General features: G+C 39.0%; 1 protein-coding gene across 1 annotated transcript in view; it reads right to left on the bottom strand.

Moving 5' to 3' along the window:
- Positions 1–25,020, bottom strand: part of LOC121378692 — a 74,802-nt gene that overhangs the window by 13,647 nt on the left and 36,135 nt on the right. The window contains exons 5-14 of the mRNA XM_041506976.1: positions 24,964–25,020; positions 20,313–20,421; positions 19,089–19,158; positions 16,228–16,301; positions 14,792–14,864; positions 13,595–13,648; positions 8,777–11,752; positions 8,129–8,236; positions 4,143–4,993; positions 1,079–1,462 (exon numbers count right to left, since the gene is read on the bottom strand). The exon at positions 24,964–25,020 is cut by the window's right edge and continues 21 nt beyond it. Of these exons, the coding sequence (XP_041362910.1) occupies positions 1,079–1,462; positions 4,143–4,993; positions 8,129–8,236; positions 8,777–11,752; positions 13,595–13,648; positions 14,792–14,864; positions 16,228–16,301; positions 19,089–19,158; positions 20,313–20,421; positions 24,964–25,020 (4,756 nt within the window). The remainder of the gene's footprint in view (positions 1–1,078; positions 1,463–4,142; positions 4,994–8,128; positions 8,237–8,776; positions 11,753–13,594; positions 13,649–14,791; positions 14,865–16,227; positions 16,302–19,088; positions 19,159–20,312; positions 20,422–24,963) is intronic.

Here is a 25,020-nt window from a genome sequence, read left to right as displayed (position 1 = left end):
GTGATAGTTTACATTCAGGATTACTAAACAGTGATATTTTGTATCCATGATTACCAAAAAGTGATAGTTTACATTCAGGATTACTAAACAGTGATATTTTGTATCCATGATTACCAAAAAGTGATAGTTTACATCCAGGATTACTAAACAGTGATATTTTGTATCCAAGATTACCAAAAAGTGATAGTTTATATCCAGGATTACTAAACAGTGGTATTTTGTATCCATGATTACCAAAAAGTGATAGTTTATATCCAGGATTACTAAACAGTGGTATTTTGTATCCATGATTACCAAAAAGTGATAGTTTACATTCAGGATTACTAAACAGTGATATTTTGTATCCATGATTACCAAAAAGTGATAGTTTACATTCAGGATTACTAAACAGTGATATTTTGTATCCATGATTACCAAAAAGTGATAGTTTACAGGATTACTAAACAGTGATATTTTGTATCCATGATTACCAAAAAGTGATAGTTTACATCCAGGATTACTAAACAGTGGTATTTTGTATCAACAGGTTAGACAGAGACAAAATGGATCATCTGGATTGTGCAAATTTTCAACTCCCAGAAACCTACTGTATACATGTGAAGTACATGATTTATTTAACGACACCACTAGAGCACATTGATTTATTAATCACCGGCTATTGGATGTCAAACATTTGGTAATTTTTGACGTACAGTCTTAGAGAGGAAATCTGCTACAATTTTCCATTAGTAGCATGGGTTCTTTTATATGCACCATCCCACAAATAGTATAGCACATACCATGGGCTTTGAGATACCAGTCCTGATGCACCATCTGTGGGATGGTGCATATAAAAGATCTGTGTGGTCCTTAACCATATGTCTGACGCCAAATAACTGTAAATAAAATGTGTTGAGTGCATCGTTAAATAAAACATTTCTTTCTTTCTTTGATGCACTGACTGGAACGAGAAATAGCCGAATGGGCCCATCGACAGGGATCGATCCTAGGCCAAAGAAAGAAAAGAAAGGAAATTTAACGACCGCACATCAAGTGAGCACTTTACCACTGGGTTACACCCCCTGTGAATTGTACTCACATCTGAAGTTCATACCATGCCTTCCGCTTCATGGATGACAGCTGAGGATCACAGAATGGAGAACCAGCCTCATTCTCCAAGTGTTGCTGGACACTCCTTTCCAGACACGTCGTGCTGTACGACCTTCCCAGCAAACTCGGCCTCGGTGACGACCTTGACCCACACGACCATGACCCCGGTGACCTTGACCTTGGCGAGAGTCGTGTGGGCGGCGAGTGCGGCCGCTCACAGTGCTGAAGGACAGGACTGCAGCTCCGCTCACGGAGACGGCTTCCTCCTCCTGAGAGTGGAGATTTGCCATTCTTGAGAATCCCACGTCGGCCGGTCTGATGTCCGAGACTGTCACTCCTCGCCTGGGCGAGATCGTACACTGAACTGTATGACCTGTTGGTTCAAACAATACTTAGTGACTCATGTTCCAGAATTTATCACACACACATTTAATCTTACTATAATTATAAAGACAATGCTGACCGTGTAATAATTTTTTTTTTATTGAACATATACTGGTGGCACATAAGTCTGCACACCTAGGCATTTGTGTTATATTTTTAAGTTAAAATCTTTCTTTGAAAATATTTGTTTCACCGCCACAGTACAATGGAACAATAAACGTGTTACTACTGAAAGTTATTTTAATTTTAATGTTTTTTAAACTCAAGTAATGAGCACATTTTTAGTGGGACCCCTGTATTTACTGGCCTGAATGATGGCACATACCTTAAGTCTGCGCAGCAAACATTAAAACAACCACTTCTGTCACTGATGTTTACAGAAATAGCAAACAAATAATGAATCCGACTTTTTGTAAGTTCTAAACAACAAACTTCCTGTTATAGTCTGTTTTAGAAACATTTAGATTATGCAAATGAGATAAATATAAATGGTGTTCCATGCTCCTTAGTTTGGACAACACAAAATGACAATATAAAAAAAAGCCAATGTCAAAAATCTAGATCATTATTCAACAAAAGTTGTCTGTTATTAACTGTAAATGAGCACAAATAGGGTTTGTTAGACATATAGGACAATCAATGATAATTTTGAAACAGATTATAGCTAAAATAGGCCATGCTGTAAGTGCAGAATCAAAGTCTGTGTGCAGCCATATTACATTGTGTCACTTGGAGGGAATTTCAAAGTATGCTTGGATGTTTACGTTAACAGATAAAATAAAACATTAATTTCATTTATGGATTCATAAATTACAATAAAGTATGTATTGAAGCTTCTATGTAAACATGTGTACGTTGAAATACAAGGTTGATCATTACAGCGTTGACAGACATGTGTTGACAGATGATACAAAAACACATTGATCGAGGCTGGCAAAAGTATAGTTTTATATTAATTCAGAGGGTTTTCTTCAATCAAATTGTTATCTACCAGTTTTATACATATATTCACAATCAAGATGTATTGTTTTAACAACGATTTTATGAATTAAATTAATGTTGTTTGTTTGTTTACAAACATACCCCAACATTTGTTTCAAGACGTAATGTAACATAATTAACATGCGCAGACTTTTGTGCTGCACAGACTAAGGTGACATGAGTGTATGTGTGATAAAAAATCTCGCATGCATAGTAACTTACTGTGTTCACTCGAATGATGTCATGTCCTTAGCCAGGAATGACGTCATGTCCTTAGCCAGGAATGATGTCATGTCCTTAGCCAGGAATGACGTCATGTCCTTAGCCAGGAATGACGTCATGTCCTTAGCCAGGATGCTCAGCATTCCGTCAATTACATAAAATTCAACAAACTTTATTGTACTCATTTATAGTGCGTAAGATTTATATCACTCAACTGCTACGCGGTCTCTTGGTATCACATTCTTGCGCACTATTAACTTGTGCAATAAATTGCATGGTAGAACAACTGGTGTGTGGTTCTGTCTATATATCACATGGGTTTGGCATTGAGAGGCAGGACAAAATGTATTTGTATATACCAACCACCCACAAAATTAAATCTTATTTACAGCATGTATGAGACTTATTTTTGAGGGACACATGCTCTAAATTCAATCCAAAGGGTTAAAAATATTATACCCTTTGTTTGAACAAAATGCACTCGTCCTAATGTTAGAGTTATGGGTGGGTTTTTTTACTCCACCACTAGAACACATTGATTTATCTAATCATCAGCTACCAACTGTTTCATATCCAATGTATGTGCTGTCCTGTCTGTGGGAAAGTGTATATATATAAGATACGTGCTACTAATGGAAAACATGTGTCATAATAGCCAATAATTAATTATTAATATGCTTGTTAAACTAAAAACAAAAAACAAATTATAAGAAAAGAGTATTTTCAGACTGGAATTATAGGCTTATATCTCCTAAACCATGTTTGAAATGGAGTGCATGCATGGAGCCTCTCCTAAAACATGCTTGAAATGGAGTGCATGCATGGGACCTCTCCTAAAACATGCTTGAAATGGAGTGCATGCATGGGGCCTCTCCTAAAACATGCTTGAAATGGAGTTCATGCATGGGGCCTCTCCTAAATCATGTTTGAAATGGAGTTCATGCATGGGGCTCTCCTAAATCATGTTTGAAATGGAGTTCATGCATGGGGCCTCTCCTAAAACATGTTTGAAATGGAGTTCATGCATGGGGCCTCTCCTAAAACATGTTTGAAATGGAGTTCATGCATGGGGCTCTCCTAAATCATGTTTGAAATGGAGTTCATGCATGGGGCTCTCCTAAATCATGTTTGAAATGGAGTTCATGCATGGGGCCTCTCCTAAAACATGTTTGAGAGAGAGAGAGAGAGAGAGAGAGAGAGAGAGAGAGGGGGGGGGGGGGAATTAGAGAGGTGGGAGAGAGACAAATTACCGGAACATCAACCAATTGAGTTGAGTGATATAAATTAAGATCGATTATGGGTAATAAATAGGATATTAAAAATTCTACTATTTTGTATCATGTTTATGTCCCTTGTGAAAATTTTTAATTGTCATTTGCCAAAGCCCGTGACAACTGAAAATTGTTCACTCGGGAGATAAAACATGACACGAAATGGAAGCTTGTTTAATATCCTATAAGTATGACCTGTTGAGCCGGTCGCCATCCATGTGTCTGTGAGGACTTCTCGTGCTCGACTCGTGCAGACTCTGCGACAATCGAACTGGCGGGCGTCTCCCCGACACCGGTGACTCCACCACCGTGTCCACGATGCTGGCATCGGCCAGGAAGTCATCAGCAGAGAGGAACCACGGCAACTCCTGGTCTTCCCCAGCCCCGTCTCGGTCGTGAACCGGGCTGTAGCGCAGCTTGCGGCGGATGAAGTTCGAGTGGGACAGATCTCTGAAGCTGTGTGCGACATCTCTCCGCGATGGCTGGTCCTCGGAGTCAAACTTGGAACCGCTCAGCTTGGTCGGGTACTGCTGCAAGTCAGGGTAGTCGAGGAAGAGGACCGGAGACTCTCGCACGTCACGGCTGTGATACCGTGACTTCCGGTGTGGGTAGATCTCACGGTACGACGATGGCACACCTGGAGAGCAGGACGCATCCAAGTCAACATAGCCAGCTGTGACCGGACCGGCCGGAATAATCCCCGACAGGTTCAGGGACCCGTCCAGCTTGGAGCATCCATCGGTCATCACTTCGTCATTCAGCGTGCTGGTCCGCTGGTGACCTTTGGGGGTCGACTGCGAGTTAATTCTGATTGGAGACACGGCCACCTCGGGTCTTCTGGTGTCCCTGCGGGTACCGGGGGTGTCCCTGCGGCTACGAGGGATGTCTCTGTAGTTACTAGAGGTGTCTCTCTGGTTACCAGGGCTGAAAGACTGATCTTGAAGTTGCCCATTCACTGCCTCCTTCACATCCTTGTCGTTGTATCGATGAATAATACTTTGAACTTTTGCCTTCTGATCATTCGAGGCAAGTTGGAGAGACATCACCTAGGAATAAAAACAATACATATAGAAACAAATCAGAGAAATAAAATGTTCTGCCTAAGCTGACCTTTCCCAGGCAATAACCAAAGATGAATGGTAGTGGTGGTGCACTGTAGGTGATCTACAACCTGAATGAAGATTTTATTATAGACAAAATTCTAAAATTCTAAAATTAGAATATAGAGGATAATAAACGAGTTAGCAGTTATCATCAAATTTATGTCCTGAGTGAAATAATTTTCACTTGTTATGAGCTTTAGTGAGTGACAAATGAAAATTATTTAACTAGGGACATAAATTTGATATTATGTAACTGATACTGAGTTTATTATTTTGTTTATTACCTCCATTATTTTTTTCTCTCCAAAAGTCTTTTATTTTCAATATGCATTCATACATATATGGGGCGGGACGGAGCTCAGTGGTACAGCACTCGCCTGATGGGGCGGGACAGAGCTCAATGGTACAGCACTCGCCTGATGGGGTGGGACGGAGCTCAGTGGTACAGCACTCGCCTGATGGGGAGGGACAGAGCTCAGTGGTACAGCACTCGCCTGATGGGGTGGGACGAAGCTCAGTGGTACAGCACTCGCCTGATGGGGAGGGACGGAGCTCAGTGGTACAGCACTCGCCTGATGGGGCGGGACGGAGCTCAATGGTACAGCACTCGCCTGATGGGGCGGGACAGAGCTCCGTGGTACAGCACTCGCCTGATGGGGCGGGACAGAGCTCCGTGGTACAGCACTCGCCTGATGGGGTGGGACGGAGCTCAGTGGTACAGCACTCACCTGATGGGGCGGGACGGAGCTCCGTGGTACAGCACTCGCCTGATGGGGCGGGACAGAGCTCCGTGGTACAGCACTCGCCTGATGGGGCGGGACAGAGCTCCGTGGTACAGCACTCGCCTGATGGGGAGGGACGGAGCTCAGTGGTACAGCACTCGCCTGATGGGGCGGGACAGAGCTCCGTGGTACAGCACTCGCCTGATGGGGCGGGACAGAGCTCCGTGGTACAGCACTCGCCTGATGGGGTGGGACGGAGCTCAGTGGTACAGCACTCACCTGATGGGGCGGGACGGAGCTCCGTGGTACAGCACTCGCCTGATGGGGCGGGACAGAGCTCCGTGGTACAGCACTCGCCTGATGGGGCGGGACAGAGCTCCGTGGTACAGCACTCGCCTGATGGGGCGGGACGGAGCTCAGTGGTACAGCACTCGCCTGATGGGGCGGGACGGAGCTCAATGGTACAGCACTCGCCTGATGGGGCGGGACAGAGCTCCGTGGTACAGCACTCGCCTGATGGGGTGGGACGAAGCTCAGTGGTACAGCACTCGCCTGATGGGGCGGGACGGAGCTCAATGGTACAGCACTCGCCTGATGGGGCGGGACAGAGCTCCGTGGTACAGCACTCGCCTGATGGGGTGGGACGAAGCTCAGTGGTACAGCACTCGCCTGATGGGGCGGGACAGAGCTCCGTGGTACAGCACTCGCCTGATGGGGTGGGACGAAGCTCAGTGGTACAGCACTCGCCTGATGGGGCGGGACGGAGCTCAATGGTACAGCACTCGCCTGATGGGGCGGGACAGAGCTCCGTGGTACAGCACTCGCCTGATGGGGTGGGACGAAGCTCAGTGGTACAGCACTCGCCTGATGGGGCGGGACAGAGCTCAGTGGTACAGCACTCGCCTGATGGGGCGGGACGGAGCTCAGTGGTACAGCACTCGCCTGATGGGGCGGGACGGAGCTCCGTGGTACAGCACTCGCCTGATGGGGCGGGACGGAGCTCCGTGGTACAGCACTCGCCTGATGCGCGATTGATCTAGGACTGATTCCCATCGATGGGCACATTGGGCTAACTCTTGTTCCAGCCTGTGCTCCACAACTGGTATAACAAAGGCCATGGTATGTACTATCCTGTCTGTGGGATGGTGCATATAAAAGATCCCTTGCTGCTAATCGAAAAGAGTAGCCCATGAAATGGCAACAGTGGGTTTCCTCTCTCAATATCTGTGTGTGGTCCTTAATCATACTGCTCAGACTATTGCTATAACTCCGTGTTTTATTCATGTTCACAGATAGTTTAAAAGACCCAAACTTCTTTCTATTCTCTGTAATAATGATATTGAAGCAACATTTTAAATCACCTAATAATATAGTATGTTACACCAGTACATAATAATTTCTCAGTGAGACATGGATTTTAAATCTCCGGTTACGAATGCCTGCTGGGGTCATAAATATAAATATAACACTTTCCTACTGACTAAGTTTATGTATTATTAGCCAGGCAATACTTTTTTGTACTAATATAATATGTACAGGATATTGCCAGGCAAGTTTAAATAATTTTATGCAAGACAGACTAGCACCGTAGAATTATCTTCATGTATAACTGAATTTCTTTTAAGAAGTGGAGGTTTTTGTTTTGTTTTTTGTGGGGGGTTTTCAAATTCTTTATTATCCCCAGAAAATAGGTCATGCCAGGGTTGGGGAGCCCCGTAGGTTTATAGTATATTGGTGCACGAAGAACAATACTGTTTCTAAATGTTTATGTCAAACATCAATAAGTAAATATACTGAACAAAATTGAAAACAAGCCAGTAGACCTTTTGGTAATTCTTTGCTACAGTCCGTTCCATCCAAATTTCAATTTCGTTTGACTTAAGAAGAAAAGTAAAAGTGTTTTGTAAATACTCCAAAAATAAAACTTTTATGTGAAATTTAGACAAATAAATAACTTCGACATGGGTTTTAGAGACATATTATTTAGCGTGTGTTCATCACAGATGACTTGTAAACATTGTTTCAGTAAAATCTGACCAATGATACACGCAACATCTAGAACAGAGTGGGCTTTTGGTGCATTTATAAAAACTACGCAAATGAGCATTTGGTTACAATTTGTAAAAATATTTGTCATTTTGTTCACTAAAAATTGTTTCATAATATGCTGATTTATTTGGAAGAGGTAGCCTACATGTATGTGGCGACAGCACTTCAACTATCTCACAAAAATAGAAATTAGTAAATGTACAATACCAAATAGCCTTAGTTTAAAATGTGCTGAGGTGTTGTTAAATAAACATTCCTTTCCTTTCTGTCGTAAGCCCACATAACACATTTTGAGTGTACAACGAACCTCCTCAAAGAGCTGTGACCTTTCTTGTCTGACCTCCTCCAGACACGTTCTCAGATCTCGAATAGTCGCCTGAGCTTTCTCCTGAGTGAGATGCAAGTCTTCCACTTCCTGCAGATACAGAGTGAATGTGATGTTGTTATAAATAATTCTGATGTACGGCCATCAATAAAAACTAATTATTTATTTATCAAAGAGTAATGTTTTTTCTAAACACAAGAATTCCACAGAATTAAATGGTTTGCCTACTACAAATATATTTGGTGTCACTGTTAGTTGCATCATTTGATATTCATTTCAATGCATGTTTAAAAGAGGTTTAATTAATTGATTTCTTAAAGTAATTTTTTAAAAGGTAATTGTTATTTAATAAAAATAAAACCTTTTAAAAAAAATTAATTAAAAAACCCAAACACTAAAATGAATATACGAAGTAACTGAATTGAAATCCACGATTTACAGTTTTGACAAATGGAGCTAACATGAAAACTTAAAGTCGATCTCAATGTAAAGTATTTTAATACAAAATTAAAATTAATTCAACTGATGATTTTAAAAATTGAACTCTATGAAATAATGACTGACATGTATCAGTCAGCTGGGATCAATCACAACATATTTTCTTTTACTGCTGACAACACCAGATCTCACCTGTTTCAGAGAACTGCTGACACTCTCCACACGGCCAAGATCTCCCTGCAGCAGCCGGTTTTCTTTCCTCATTTCCTCGAGCGTCGGTTCGTCGCGGATCGTCCGGTTCAACTCGTCTCGCGTCCGGTCCAGCTCAGCCTCCAGCTGTGATGCATCAGACTTTGACTGGTACAAACCGTCCTCCAGTTCCTTCACCCGAACCTCCAGGTCCTGCCTCTGCTGTCGCTCTCGTTCCAAGCTCGACCTCAGTTCCATGTTCTCCGCTTGAGATTTCGCCAGATGTTTTCGGCAGTCGTCCAGAATTCCGTTCGTCTGGTACAGCTTTTCGGAGACTTCAGCCTTAGCGTTGTTGAGCTTCGCCTGCAAGATGTCGTTCTCAACAATGGAGCTGGCCAGTGCCTGCTTCAGCTCAATGACATCCTCGTCTGTGAGGTTCCTGTTCGAGATGAGCTGCTTCCACCGGTCGTGGCCATGCGGCGTCAAGCCTTCCACGCCGGTCAGTTTGTTGCCCCAGATCTCCTGACTGACGCTGCGGACAGGGCTGCTGTAACCGAGACTGATTGGAAGATGCTGCTGGGACAGATCTGGAGTGGAGCTGCTCGACCCGAGAGATGTCACCCGTCTCGACACACCCACGTCTGCACCGTATCTCCACGGTGACACTCCCGATGTGTACCTCAATTCAGGTCTTCCAGGAGGCGTGGTTCTATTCCTGAAATCTTCAGATCTCTCTCCACCTCCATTAGCCTCCACATGGTCTAGTCTTACAGACTGTCTCTCCAGATGAGGACTCAGAGATCTACTTCTAGGCTGGTCTGGACTACTTCTCAGAGCTTCGTGGCTATCCATGTTGAGCGATCGACCGAGACGTTCCTGGTACCGATAAGAACTCGATTCAAGACTGCTGGGCTTGACTCCTGGTGTTCTGTTCTGACTGTACCGGGGACTAGCTGATCTACTTCTACTCGTTTCGAACAACATCCTTCCATTCTCATCATGAATGTCTGTCTGAAGACGAAACGGATTCTCTATTCTGTCTATGTCTCCATAGTCTGTCCGTTGCCCATGTCTGGCTGTTCTAGAGCTGCTGTTGCTACTGCTTGGATGGGAAACCATCTCACGCGGCTGATCCATCACTTCCACCTTGTGCTTCAGCTCCTCTATCTCCTGACAAAGGACTTCAACAAACTTGGCCTGAGACAGAGAATCCATGCGACTGGCATCAAGTGAGATGTTGTCAGAATTCCTCTGTCGTCGGCGCTCCCAAGCCTCTCGACGAGGAACTCTTCCATATCCACCTTCAAACGACCCCCCACCTTCCAGCGACCTCCCATCATGCCCAGAAGAAAAGTCATCTCTGATTGGCTCTCGGGACATTGGCATTCGTCTTGGCGACATGGATGGGTGTCTGCGTGACAAGCCAATGACAGCACTTGGTGATCGGTCTCTCTCGACATCACGGATATCCCGACCTGGCGAATGGATTCTAGACAGCTGAGATTCTTCAAGTCTTTCATTTGGAGAACTCTGGTCCACAGTTTCCTTGTCTAGCAACTGAGCAGACCTAAGACCGCTTTCAGCAGCATCTGACTGAACCATTTTCAACTCAGTTTCAGCTAAATCTTGTTGTAGAAGCCGTCTGCTCCTGAAGTCATCCTTAGGCATATTGTTGTCCACTGCCTCCCTGGCCTTCCTCAGAGCTTCAAACAAAATCACAACATCAACCTTCTGTCCTGGCTTCAAGGACAAAGTTAAATCTTTGAGATCAGCTCCAGTCAGAAGATGCTGGATTTCAAGCAGCTGTTGTCTAGAGTCTGTTTCTCGTCTTCCAGCATCCAAGGTTTCACTGTCGGGTTTCTCTCCAGATCTTTCTTGCCTCTCATCTAGGTCACGGGAAGACTGGTGTCCAACTGATGCCTCCCCTTGTCTGGAATGACCTGAGGCTGCAGACTCTTCTGTTCTTCTTCCCAGGTTTGATACTTCTTTACTTCTAGACAGATCCGCATCTAGTCTCTGAGGAGACGGAGATGATTTTCTGTATGAAAACTGTTCACTGGAATCAAATGTATACGACGCACGATGACTACTAAGACTTCTGCTGGGACTATTGGACAAGGAACGTAATGAATCTCGTTCTAAATAGGTTGAACTTTTATAGGGACCGTCTCCCAGAATACGATTTGACTCATGAGATCTCGATCTAGATCGCGAACTTGACCTTGAACTGTCTGAACTGACAGGTCCGTGAGACAGACGATCAATCGTGTCTTCCCACTGTCGGAAATAGTCCTTTGGTCGTCTGATTTTGATATCTGAGCTAGAGTCTGTTGTATTTTCACTTCCTTTACTATCTAAATACCGACCATCTGCGTGTTCTCCATATGCTTTACTATCTACAAACTGACTATCTCTGTGCTGTTCACGTGCTACTGTTTCTGACGAATCTGTGCCACTACCCGACATGACGTGACTATCCGCATTGCTGTTGTGAGCATTGTTCAACATCGGCCTTGGTGGTGACACCTCCCCCTGTCCCTCATCCCCCTCCGACTGCGGCATGTGTTCCCACACCTGCTGACTGATGGTCTCATTCAACACTTGTTCTCTGCCCGCATCAAGGGGAGTCATTCTGCCGTCTTTGCCGGGTGACAGCCGCCCCACGGGAGACGAAATCATCGAACCAGACGTTGATGAAAACCAGTCGGAGCCGTCATCCACTGATTCGTGACTCCTCGCTCCCGACAGTCTCTCATTCCTCTGTGACATTTTCAAGTGAACACTTTCTCTTGATGCTCTCTCGCGAGGTAATTTGTTGTTCCGTGGGTTTCTACTCGCTGCTCCAAGCCTGCTGAACAATTCACTGTCAGAGCAATACTTTTCTTCTTCCTCCTGAGGAGAGCTCCAACTCACCAAGGGGCTGGCACTGCGACTGCGTTTGGTCTGTGAAATCGCTGTCAAGTTCAAACCTCCAGGTGGCTGTGAAAACAGAAGTTTGAATTCATAACTTGGGTTGGAAATCATTCATGTGTGTGGTAGATAAGTGACTGTCCACTTTCAAATCACTAGAGTCGGAGTTTGGATTCTGGTGACTGTGTACTGTAACATCACTGTCCGTCAAATGCTGGTAACTGTTTACTATGAAATCAATATTAGTCAAATACTGATGACCGTTTAGTCAAATATTGGTGACTATTTACTATGACATCATTATCAGTCGAATACTGGTGAGTATGTGCTATGAAATTACTATCAGTCGAATAGGTGAGTATGTACTATGAAATCACTATCAGTCGAATACTGGTGACTGTGTACTTTGAAATCACTATCAGCTGAATACTAGTGACTGTGTACTATGAAATCACTATAAGTCGATTACTGGTGACTGTGTACTATGAAATCACTATCAGTCAAATACTGGTGACTGTGTACTATGAAATCACGATCAGTCGAATACTGGTGACTGTGTACTATGAAATTACTGTCAGTCGAATACTGGTGACTGTGTACTATGAAATCACGATCAGTCGAATACTGGTGACTGTGTACTATGAAATCAGTGTCAGTCGAATACTGGTGAATGTACTATGAAATCACTATTAGTCAAATATTGGTGACAGTTTACTATTAAATTATTATCAGATGAATATTGGTGACTGTGTACTATGAAATCACTATCAGTCGAATACTGGTGACTGTGTACTTTGAAATCACTATCAGCTGAATACTAGTGACTGTGTACTATGAAATCACTATAAGTCGATTACTGGTGACTGTGTACTATGAAATCACTATCAGTCAAATACTGGTGACTGTGTACTATGAAATCACGATCAGTCGAATACTGGTGACTGTGTACTATGAAATTACTGTCAGTCGAATACTGGTGACTGTGTACTATGAAATCACGATCAGTCGAATACTGGTGACTGTGTACTATGAAATCAGTGTCAGTCGAATACTGGTGAATGTACTATGAAATCACTATTAGTCAAATATTGGTGACAGTTTACTATTAAATTATTATCAGATGAATATTGGTGACTGTGTACTATGAAATCACTATCAGTCGAATACTGGTGACTGTGTACTATGAAATCACTATTAGTCAAATACTGGTGACAGTTTACTCTGAAATCACTATCAGATGAATATTGATGACTGTGTACTATGAAATCACTATGAATTGGATACTATTGAATGTGCATCATGATATATTAGTTGGATATTGGTAATCATGTATTGAGAAAGCAAGTGTAGGTGAGTGTGTACTATGAACTCACTGTGACTTGGATACTGATGGTTGTGTACTATGAAATCACTGTGACTTGGATACTGATGGTTGTGTACTATAAACTCACTGCGACTTGGAGACTGATGGTTGTGTATTATGAAATCACTGCGACTTGGAGACTGATGGTTGTGTACTATGAACTCACTGCGACTTGGAGACTGATGGTTGTGTACTATGAACTCACTGCGACTTGGAGACTGATGGTTGTGTACTATGAACTCACTGCGACTTGGAGACTGATGGTTGTGTACTATGAACTCACTGCGACTTGGAGACTGATGGTTGTGTACTATGAAATCACTGCGACTTGGATACTGATGGTTGTGTACTATGAAATCACTGCGACTTGGATACTGATGGTTGTGTACTATGAAATCACCGCGACTTGGATACTGATGGTTGTGTACTATGAAATCACCGCGACTTGGATACTGATGGTTGTGTACTATGAAATCACTACAACTTGGATACTGATGGTTGTGTATTATGAAATCCCATATGACGTGTGATGTGAACTGACAACCTACCAGTGTTAATCTGTATGATGCTCTACTCAAGTCTGTGTCTCGATTTCCTCCAACCTGCAATAACAAACACACTTTTATCTTTCACACACACAGGCATGCAAATGAACATAATCATGAATGAATGAATGAAGGAAGGAACGAAGGAAGGAAGGAAATGTTTTAATTGACGATGCACACAACAGATTTTATTTACAGTTACATGTATGCACCATACCACATACAGGATAGTACATACCACAGCCTTTGTTACACCAGTTGTGAAGCACTGGCTGAAATGAGAAATAGCCCAATGGCCCACCGACGGGGATCGATCAATGACTGACTGACTGAATGAATGAATGAATGAATGAATGAATGAATGAATGAATGAATGAATGAATGTATGAATTGAATGAATGAAAAAAGATACAGCATCAACCAAAACAACAATAACTGCATATACAATTTAAGATAATTTAGTCATAGCAGTTACTTCCAAAACATTTTATTATTGAATAAAAGTTAATCAATGACTAATGATTACTACAAATCAGTCTTTTTAAAACATATTTCTACAGTTGACTTACAAACATTTATCTAAAAAAGTAAGTAAAAACATTTATGTAAACATTATTGACGACATAACATGCACATGGGTTAGACTTTCTTGATATTTGTAAAATATTTCTTATAAAAAAACAAAAGCATCATTACTAGAGGTTTTTTTAAGACTATATTCACCAGATAAAAACGGATGATACAGACTTTGAAGAAAATGACAGTTGGGATTACTCATCTTTGAGCGAAAGTGAAAATAAACTTGGTGAAAGCATCATAAACAAATGACATCAAAGATCGTGATCATAGGGTTTTCAAAAATATTAATTTAGTTTGTTTGTAAATTTTATTAAGATGATTAGACTCACTAAGATATTCCCTAAAATATTACATACATTTAAAATAGTGTTACGTTAGTCGTTTTCTTACAATCTGACGTTGAAAAATGTAGATTCAAAATGACAAATTTTACATTGGAAACTTGGTTCAGTGAAGACATTTTCTGATTATAAAGCTGGGATCTAATTCACTAAACTCTCGCAACTTTGCAATCTCGCAGTACAATGCTAAAAGACTTGCAAAGAGGATGCTTTGTTGTCTAGCAGAGCCTAAGAGACCTTTGTGAATTATAGGCCCCTGGATGCATAAGAGTTAACTTACTCTGCGTTTAAGCAGTGACAAATAGATCATCAACGTGTGCTCATCAACTGTTCCATCAACAATATCTGATGCACTGAAAAAAGATAATTATATATTAATATATAGGCATCAAAAGTGGGGGACAAGGGGCACTGCTCTCTCCCCCCCCCCCTAATTCTAAAGATTATATGCTCCCCCAACTCTGATGATTATATATTAATATATAGGCATCAAAAGTGGGGGACAAGGGGCACTGCTCTCTCCCCCCCCAATTCTAAAGATTATATGTTCCCCCAACTCTTGATGCCTATATATTAATATATAGGCATCAAAAGTGGGGGACAAGGGGCACTGCTCTCTCCCCCCCCCCTAATTCTAAAGATTATATGCTCCCCCAACTCTGATGATTATATATTAATATATAGGCATCAAAAGTGGGGGACAAGGGGCACTGCTCTCTCCCCCCCCCCCTAATTCTAAAGATTATATGCTCCCCCAACTCTGATGATTATATATTAATATATAGGCATCAAAAGTAGGGGAAAAGGGGCACTGCTCTCTCCCCCCCCCCCTAATTCTAAAGATTATATGCTCCCCCAACTCTGATGATTATATATTAATATATAGGCATCAAAAGTGGGGGACAAGGGGCACTGCTCTCTCCCCCCCCCCCTAATTCTAAAGATTATATGCTCCACCAACTCTGATGATTATATATTAATATATAGGCATCAAAAGTGGGGGACAAGGGGCACTGCTCTCTCCCCCCCCCCCCTAATTCTAAAGATTATATGCTCCCCCAACTCTAATAATTATATATTAATATATAGGCATCAAAAGTGGGGGACAAAGGGCACTGCTCTCTCTCCCCCCCCCCCCCCAAATACTAAAGATTATATGCTCCCCCAACTCTGATGATTATATACCTTCAGACACCAATCTAATAAAATAAAGAGACAACAAATGTTTTTCTGGAAAATCTAAAAAATTAAATGAAAGAAATACCTACTTGATGACTTACTAACAGCTTGGACAAATACGTTTTGCAAATCTACAACAAAAGTAAAGTTTGTTTTATTTAACGACGCCACTAGAGCACATTGATTTTTTATCTTATCATCGGCTATTGGACGTCAAACATATGGTCATTCTGAAACCTGCTGTTGCCACATAGGCTACTCTTTTATGACAGGCAGCAAGGGATCTTTTATTTGCACTTCCCACAGACAGGATAGCACAAACCATGGCCTTTGTTGAACCAGTTATCGTTCACTGGTCGGTGCAAGTGGTTTTACACCTACCCATTGCAGAGCACTCATTTAGGGTTTGGAGTCGGTATCTGGATTAAAAATCCCATGCCTCGACTGGGATCCGAACCCATTACCTACCAGCCTGTAGACCAATGGCCTAACCACGATGCTGGTAAATCTACAACAAAGTAAGAAAGAAAGACCTACCTGACAATATCTTTGCTGATGGCGTATTTCTTCTGAATCTTATGTAGAAGTTTCTCTAGGTACGACACTCGATCCTGAGACAAGACAAAACACTATTCACTACAGCATACAAAAAACATTACAGTTGACAGAAATATACTCTTCAAAAAAAATGGGGAACTCTAATAAGAATTTACAATTGCCAAAATTGTAAGGTTTATTACCTACGAGGTACAGCATAACGAGGGTCATATTTATCATACGATTTCCCTTGTATGTCATAACTAAATAGTATGTCCTCCTGACATTGTTGTTTAACGATTGGCTGTTGTAAGAGTACATTTCTTTCTAATTGGCTGACACGACATTCCACAGATACTACTTTCTTCATTAATACATTTTATTTCGAGTGTAAGCTGATCACATGCCGTAATGACAAATACATGTTTTTAATTAATTTAATAAAACATTAATTGATTATTTATGATAACTTGTATTATATTACGATGTAGTTGTGACACATCAAACACTTAATTATGAATATAATGTTCACAACTGTTAGAAATCTATACTAAGGTCGACGAGTCACTTTTCGCACCCTTGTTTTGGCTTCGTACATAATAAATGTAGTATATCTTACAGTAATTTCACTTGAAAGCCATATTTAGTAAAAGGTACAATGTTTTAATCACAAGATTTTCTTCAAACACATTCAGGTGCGTTAATAATGTTCAAACAAAAAAAATTCAATAGCAATTTTGCACTGGAATTTTTCCAGCATTCTTAAAACGGAAACGTCATGTACCCAATTTATAGTTATTGTAAGGCGATGCAAAGTGACGTCATTGGAATACTAACGTCATTCAAATTCCAATCTAATTATTTCAATTACTGTGTATTTGTTTGCTTTTTAGTATACACATGCTTTACAAGTTACAGCTGTTGATACATGTGTACTCTTTACTTATGGGCGTATAAATATCACGTAAATTTAAAACAGTTGTGATTTGGTTTTCAAGACATCAATGAAGAAACATTACTCCTCTGTTAAGGAAACGTTAGTTTGTAAACAATGACTGGAATGTTCATTTAGCAAGACAGTTCTACGGTAATAAACAGAATATTAAATTTGTGTCCATGACAGACGATGTTTACGACACTCGTACCTAAATTATAGCATTTCCCTCGCTCTCGCACGGGAAATATGATAATTTAGGCACTCTTGTCGTAAACATCGTCTGTTATGGACACTCATATAATATCCTCTATATATTAGCTGTGGGTAATGGTTATTTAAGAATTGAACGTTATATTTTTGATGTTCATGCGATCATAAAAACCAAAACCGTTTTACACACTGTATGAATGGCGTAGCACGTTAGCGCGAAGACCTTCATACACAAGTGTGTAAAACAGTTTTGGCGTTTATCATCACATGAACGTCAAAAATATAACGTTCTGAATCAAATGTGGATAAAACGTTATAAAATTTAAAATACCAGAATATCAACTGATAACGCAAAAACATTTGCGATGAATTTTGAACTAATTAGCATGAGGGAGAGCGTCAAATTACTTAGAAGATTTATCTACTAACTATATTAAAATTGCAGTTGTCAAAAGTTGAATTAGTGAAAATTAATGTGAAGACTGACTTGAAAGGGATAAAGTGGTTTCAGTGTTACTATGTGTGTGGATTTTAGAGGATGTTTGTGATTGTGTGATATCATTCTCGGAAAGGACAGGTTGCGGAATTGTGCACGAAGGCATATGTGTTATCGCGCGTGTAAGTTGTCAGTTTGGTGTTTTTGTCAAATGTGACAGAGCTGCGCTCATGTCTCTCTTTTGATTTGTTGAGCATTCTCTGTTATATCTTCTAATAGAAGCTTCGTTTTTGTGGCGTGTCATATACATTATGTGTCTTAGTTCAAAACCGGAGTCGTTTAAAGCCTTAATTGTCACTGTCACTCACAGCGTAGACAAACTTGGGATAAAAATAGAAACGATGGATTCCCTTGTTTACCGAAAAAGTGCAGTTTTCACATTCATGGAAGATTGAACATTGTTTGTTTTTTTAGATCACGTGATAGCATTTTAACCAATCAAGACGCCTATTACAAAACAGTAATTATAAAATGGAATTATATGATAATAGTGAATAGGCAAATATTACAACCGGTAGTTCAGTATTACAGTAGGTTTTATGACCAACAAAGATCTTGAAGGACGATTGGGGTCAGAAGTGAAATTTGAAAGTTGATGTTTTTTTATCAGTAATTTGCAAATTCAAACAATAAAAATGACTAAAAACAAAACAATAACAACTGTATGATCAACAGAATGAAAAAGATTGACAGAAATAATGTTCCACAGTGATTAATGGACCTTCCTGGAAATAGTCAAAATCGAGAATGACACCCCATGCATGTGTATGGGGCAACTGCGTGATGCATGTTCAAACTATGGAATGTGTTTCAATGTGTTAATAAATAGACCTGAATGTTCTTTACTAAGATGTCAGTGGTCAAAACGTATGTTCGGTTTAATAGAGTTCCCCTACTTTTTTTGAAGAGTATATATCTAGAGTGTTGACATTTAAGGTGGGTTTTTACTGCATTCTACTTTTATTATTATGGTTTCTGTTATTTTTATTTATGAAATATTTGCATTTGTAAAATGTAGGGAGACCTCAAAATAGGCATTGCTTGTTGGCCAAAGAGGTATTTGTGGAAATGAATATTGTTTAAACCAGCATTCCTCAGTGAGAATGATAACTATAGTTTATTGAATGGGGGCATCTAAAAATTTGTATAGTTTACGGACACAAAATGTGTGTTTGAGACCCAGAGAAACAATAATACATGCACCAAACTTAAGACTACCTCATTTTCTGTTTGTTCTATTCCAGAGAATTTGTGAATCAGTCTTGTAAACCAATGTCCGGTACATAAACTGAAATAGAAAGAATTTGTGAAACTGTCTTGTAAACCAATGTCCGGTACATAAACTTAAATATATAGAAAGAATTTATGAACCAATCTTGTAAAAAGTAAAAAAAGGGGCTCACATATTTGAATCATCAAGTGCAAGGAAGCACAGACGGCAAAGGAAGTTGGTCACAAGATACCTTACACCTCCTATATAAAGCAGTGAAAGTGTCACATGAATCCCTCCGCCTGTTACTGGCCTTGGTCGGACTGCTGGTGCTCCCTTGCACCTGCCAGTGCAGGCGGTCCCCCCTGCAACCCACCCCACCTCTTTCCTGTCCTGGACGGCGGAGCCGGCCAAGGCCAGCACCTGTGCCCAGGACAGGCGTGCGCTACAACAGCTTGCTCTGAATGTGCACATTAAACACTCTGACCTGACCTGACCTGACCTGACCTGACCTGAATTCCGAGATGTCAGTGTTTACTGAATCAGTGTCAGGTATTGTTTTAGGAATTATTGACGAGTCATCCAATTTGCGACTTGGAAATAATTTATGGGCAAAGTCAACAATTAATTACAGAGTTTTTAACAAAGTGGCAGTAAATGTATTTCTTTACTAGATAACATTAGTGCTTGATATGTATCTTATTGTCAGTGATAGAAATAAGCAAAAATGTTACTAGTCCGCAAATGTTTTCACTTGTCTAAATAAACGGATTGTTTTATTCAAGTACCAGGATCATGTTTGTGATTGCTCAAAATTAAACTGCACTGAAATTTTTTACTTGTCCACTGGACAACCACTAAGGCACAGTTTGCTTGTCCAAATAGATTTTCACTTGTCGGGACAAACGGACAGGTGCTTAATATATTTCAAACATTGATTGTGCCCAATCAGGATTAATAGTGTTTGTGACTTCTTTTTTTTTTTATCATGCTACTTTTCAAACAACATTTGTTACAGTGCAGTTATTTCCATGTTTTAAGACATTAAAACAAATATATTATTATTATTATTATTTTTACACAATGATTCCATAATCTGTTTTTGATGTTATTTTAATTAAGTACATTTTTCACCTGATTAACACGAGCAGCATATATCTATGACAATGGTAACTATAACAACAGGTAACCATGATTACAGGGAACCACAACAAAATCATAAGAAGACCTACTTAAATGTTAAAGTATTCCTGGGATCAAATATGGCGTCTACTTCCTGCTGGCACCAGTCTAGTAAATTCTTCTTTCCAATGCCGACACTTCGTTGGTATGTGTTTTGAGCTGTAACAAAAACCGACACAAGTCAACAACAGACATAAAGAGATATTTTTAATATGTCAAGCAAACAAATATTTGTTTACAACACCTCAGTACATTTCAAACTATAGCTATTTTGTGACATGGGGTACTTCTACACTTTTTTAAGAGAGAAACCTGCTACTATCATATTGGTCGCTCCTGCCAAACAAGCAGTAAGGTATCCTTGTGCAAATGTTCTCATAGAGAGGATCACTGTACATAGAATGGCATTTGGTGTACCATCCATGAGGTAGCCTTTGGTTTACTATTAATGAGGTAGCCTTTGGTGTACCAGTCATGAGGTAGCCTTTGGTGTACCATCCATGAGGTAGCCTTTGGTTTACTATTAATGAGGTAGCCTTTGGTGTACCAGTCATGAGGTAGTCTTTGGTGTACCATCCATGAGGTAGCCTTTGGTTTACTATTAATGAGGTAGCCTTTGGTGTACCCATCATGAGGTAGCCTTTGGTGTACCATTCATGAGGTAGCCTTTGGTTTACTATTAATGAGGTAGCCTTTGGTGTACCCGTCATGAGGTAGCCTTTGGTGTACCAGTCAAGAGGTAGCCTTTTGTGTACCAGTCAAGAGGTAGCCATTGGTGTACAAGTTGTGATGTAGCCTTTGGTGTACCAGTCATGAGGTAGCCTTTGGTGTACCAGTCATGAGGTAGCCTTTGGTGTACCAGTCATGAGGTAGCCTTTGGTGTACAAGTTGTGATGTAGCCTTTGATGTACCAATCATGAGGTAGCCTTTGGTGTATAAGTCGTGAGGTAGCATTTGGTGTACCAGTCATGACGTAGCCTTTGGATCATAACATTGAATCTCATTGGTAGACAAATTTTTGCTCTGCCCAATCAGTATCTCATGACTGGTATATCAAAGGCAGTGGTGTGTGCTGTCCTGTCCTATCTGTGGGGAAAGTGCACATAAAAGATTCCTTGCTACTAATGGAAACATGTAGCAGGTTTCTTCTAAAGACTATATAACCCAATGTTTGACATCCAATAACTGATGATTAATTAATCAATGAGCTTGAGTGCTCTATATATAAACTTATAAACGTATATAAGTGTCACTGATTAAAACCTATAAACATACATGTATATGTAATGATCAAAACCTATATGTATAAACATATTCACTGATCAAAACCTATATGTATAAACATATTCACTGATCAAAACCTATATGTATAAACATATTCACTGATCAAAACCTATATGTATAAACATATTCACTGATCAAAACCTATATGTATAAAAATATTCACTGATCAAAACCTATAAACATATTCACTGATCAAAACCTATATGTATAAACATAATCACTGATCAAAACCTATATGTATAAACATATTCACTGATCAAAACCTATATGTATAAACATATTCACTGATCAAAACGTATATGTATAAACATATTCACTGATCAAAACCTATATGTATAAACATATTCACTGATCAAAACCTATAAACATATTCACTGATAAAAACCTATATGTATAAACATATTCACTGATAAAAACCTATATGTATAAACATATTCACTGATCAAAACCTATAAACATATTCACTGATCAAAACCTATATGTATAAACATATTCACTGATCAAAACCTATATGTATAAAAATATTCACTGATCAAAACCTATAAACATATTCACTGATCAAAACCTATATGTATAAACATATTCACTGATCAAAACCTATATGTATAAACATATTCACTGATCAAAACCTATATGTATAAACATATTCACTGATCAAAACCTATATGTATAAACATATTCACTGATCAAAACCTATATGTATAAACATATTCACTGATCAAAACCTATAAACATATTCACTGATCAAAACCTATATGTATAAACATATTCACTGATCAAAACCTATATGTATAAACATATTCACTGATCAAAACCTATAAACATATTCACTGATCAAAACCTATATGTATAAACATATTCACTGATAAAAACCTATATGTATAAACATATTCACTGATCAAAACCTATATGTATAAACATATTCACTGATCAAAACCTATAAACATATTCACTGATCAAAACCTATATGTATAAACATATTCACTGATAAAAACCTATATGTATAAACATATTCACTGATCAAAACCTATATGTATAAACATATTCACTGATCAAAACCTATAAACATATTCACTGATCAAAACCTATATGTATAAACATATTCACTGATAAAAACCTATATGTATAAACATATTCACTGATCAAAACCTATAAACATATTCACTGATCAAAACCTATATGTATAAACATATTCACTGATCAAAACCTATATGTATAAAAATATTCACTGATCAAAACCTATAGCATGTATTCACTGATCAAAACCTAATGTATAAACATAATCACTGATCAAAACCTATATGTATAAACATATTCACTGATCAAAACCTATATGTATAAACATATTCACTGATCAAAACGTATATGTATAAACATATTCACTGATCAAAACCTATATGTATAAACATATTCACTGACCAAAACCTATAAACATATTCACTGATAAAAACCTATATGTATAAACATATTCACTGATAAAAACATATATGTATAAACATATTCACTGATCAAAACCTATAAACATATTCACTGATCAAAACCTATATGTATAAACATATTCACTGATCAAAACCTATATGTATAAAAATATTCACTGATCAAAACCTATAAACATATTCACTGATCAAAACCTATATGTATAAACATAATCACTGATCAAAACCTATATGTATAAACATATTCACTGATCAAAACCTATATGTATAAACATATTCACTGATCAAAACCTATATGTATAAACATATTCACTGATCAAAACCTATAAACATATTCACTGATAAAAACCTATATGTATAAACATATTCACTGATCAAAACCTATATGTATAAACATATTCACTGATCAAAACCTATAAACATATTCACTGATCAAAACCTATATGTATAAACATATTCACTGATAAAAACCTATATGTATAAACATATTCACTGATCAAAACCTATATGTATAAACATATTCACTGATCAAAACCTATAAACATATTCACTGATCAAAACCTATATGTATAAACATATTCACTGATAAAAACCTATATGTATAAACATATTCACTGATCAAAACCTATATGTATAAACATATTCACTGATCAAAACCTATAAACATATTCACTGATCAAAACCTATATGTATAAACATATTCACTGATCAAAACCTATATGTATAAACATATTCACTGATCAAAACCTATATGTATAAACATATTCACTGATCAAAACCTATATGTATAAACATATTCACTGATCAAAACCTATAAACATATTCACTGATCAAAACCTATATGTCCATATTCACTGATCAAAACCTATATGTATAAACATATTCACTGATCAAAACCTATATGTATAAACATATTCACTGATCAAAACCTATATGTATAAACATATTCACTGATCAAAACCTATATGTATAAACATATTCACTGATCAAAACCTATATGTATAAACATATTCACTGATCAAAACCTATATGTATAAACATATTCACTGATCAAAACCTATATGTTTATAAACATATTCACTGTAAATCAAAAATAGAAATCCAGTATCAAAGAACATATTCACTGATAAATCTGAATTAGAAATTTAGTAGTTCAAACTGTACAGAACATATTGTAAAACAGTAGCATGTAACCATTGTTAACATGTAAAAACACAAAAAAACATATTCACTGATCAAAACCTAGAAACACATTTACACATTTACTGATCAGAACCTATAATCATACATTGTAAATCATAAAATATTAGCGAAATCCAAATAAGTGACATATTAGTGACATAGAACTTTATAGCAAAGTTGTCACATCAGAAACTAAAAAACTTAAGTTGTAGGATCAGCTGAAATAATGTTTTTGACGAATATTGGTGTTAAGCAGCTTAGAGACATCTTGAATTTAGTAGAGAGTTGCAGTAATGTGCATGCTAACTAACTATTGTTGTTTGCTATCCTTGTGGTTTAATCAGTAGCATGTAACCATTGTTTTAACATTAGTTAATCACACAAAAAAACAATCACACCAAAGATTTTTGGAACAGTCTGTATGACCTCAATAAATTCACTAACATTTTATGCTCGCTGACATTTCCTGATTTACAGTATATACTAATCTACACAACAGGCCCGTAGCATGGTGGACATTATGGGGGGGGGGGGGGGCCAATTGAATGAGCGCCTTTGGCGCGAGTTATTTGATGGGTCCGAGGGCATGATTCAAAGGTTATTTGCCTGTTACTGTAACTCTCGCCATTAATCTCGATCTGTTAGTCTCACTACAACTTATACATTCAGTCGAGATGTAAAGGTTATTAAAAAAAACAAGAAGCCAAAATGCCCCCCTGGCCACCACCCCCTACTATGGGCCTGTGCATGCACAAATATTATATATATGTCCTTTGATAATCTGTAACTGTATACTAACCAATGTCATGAATACTGTAGTTAAGAATGATCAGCCAGAGAACATCAAGTAGGGACT

Source organism: Gigantopelta aegis, chromosome 8 (assembly GCF_016097555.1).
Source record: "Gigantopelta aegis isolate Gae_Host chromosome 8, Gae_host_genome, whole genome shotgun sequence".
Taxonomy (NCBI): domain Eukaryota; kingdom Metazoa; phylum Mollusca; class Gastropoda; order Neomphalida; family Peltospiridae; genus Gigantopelta; species Gigantopelta aegis.
This window is presented reverse-complemented; position numbering and strand designations above follow the sequence as displayed.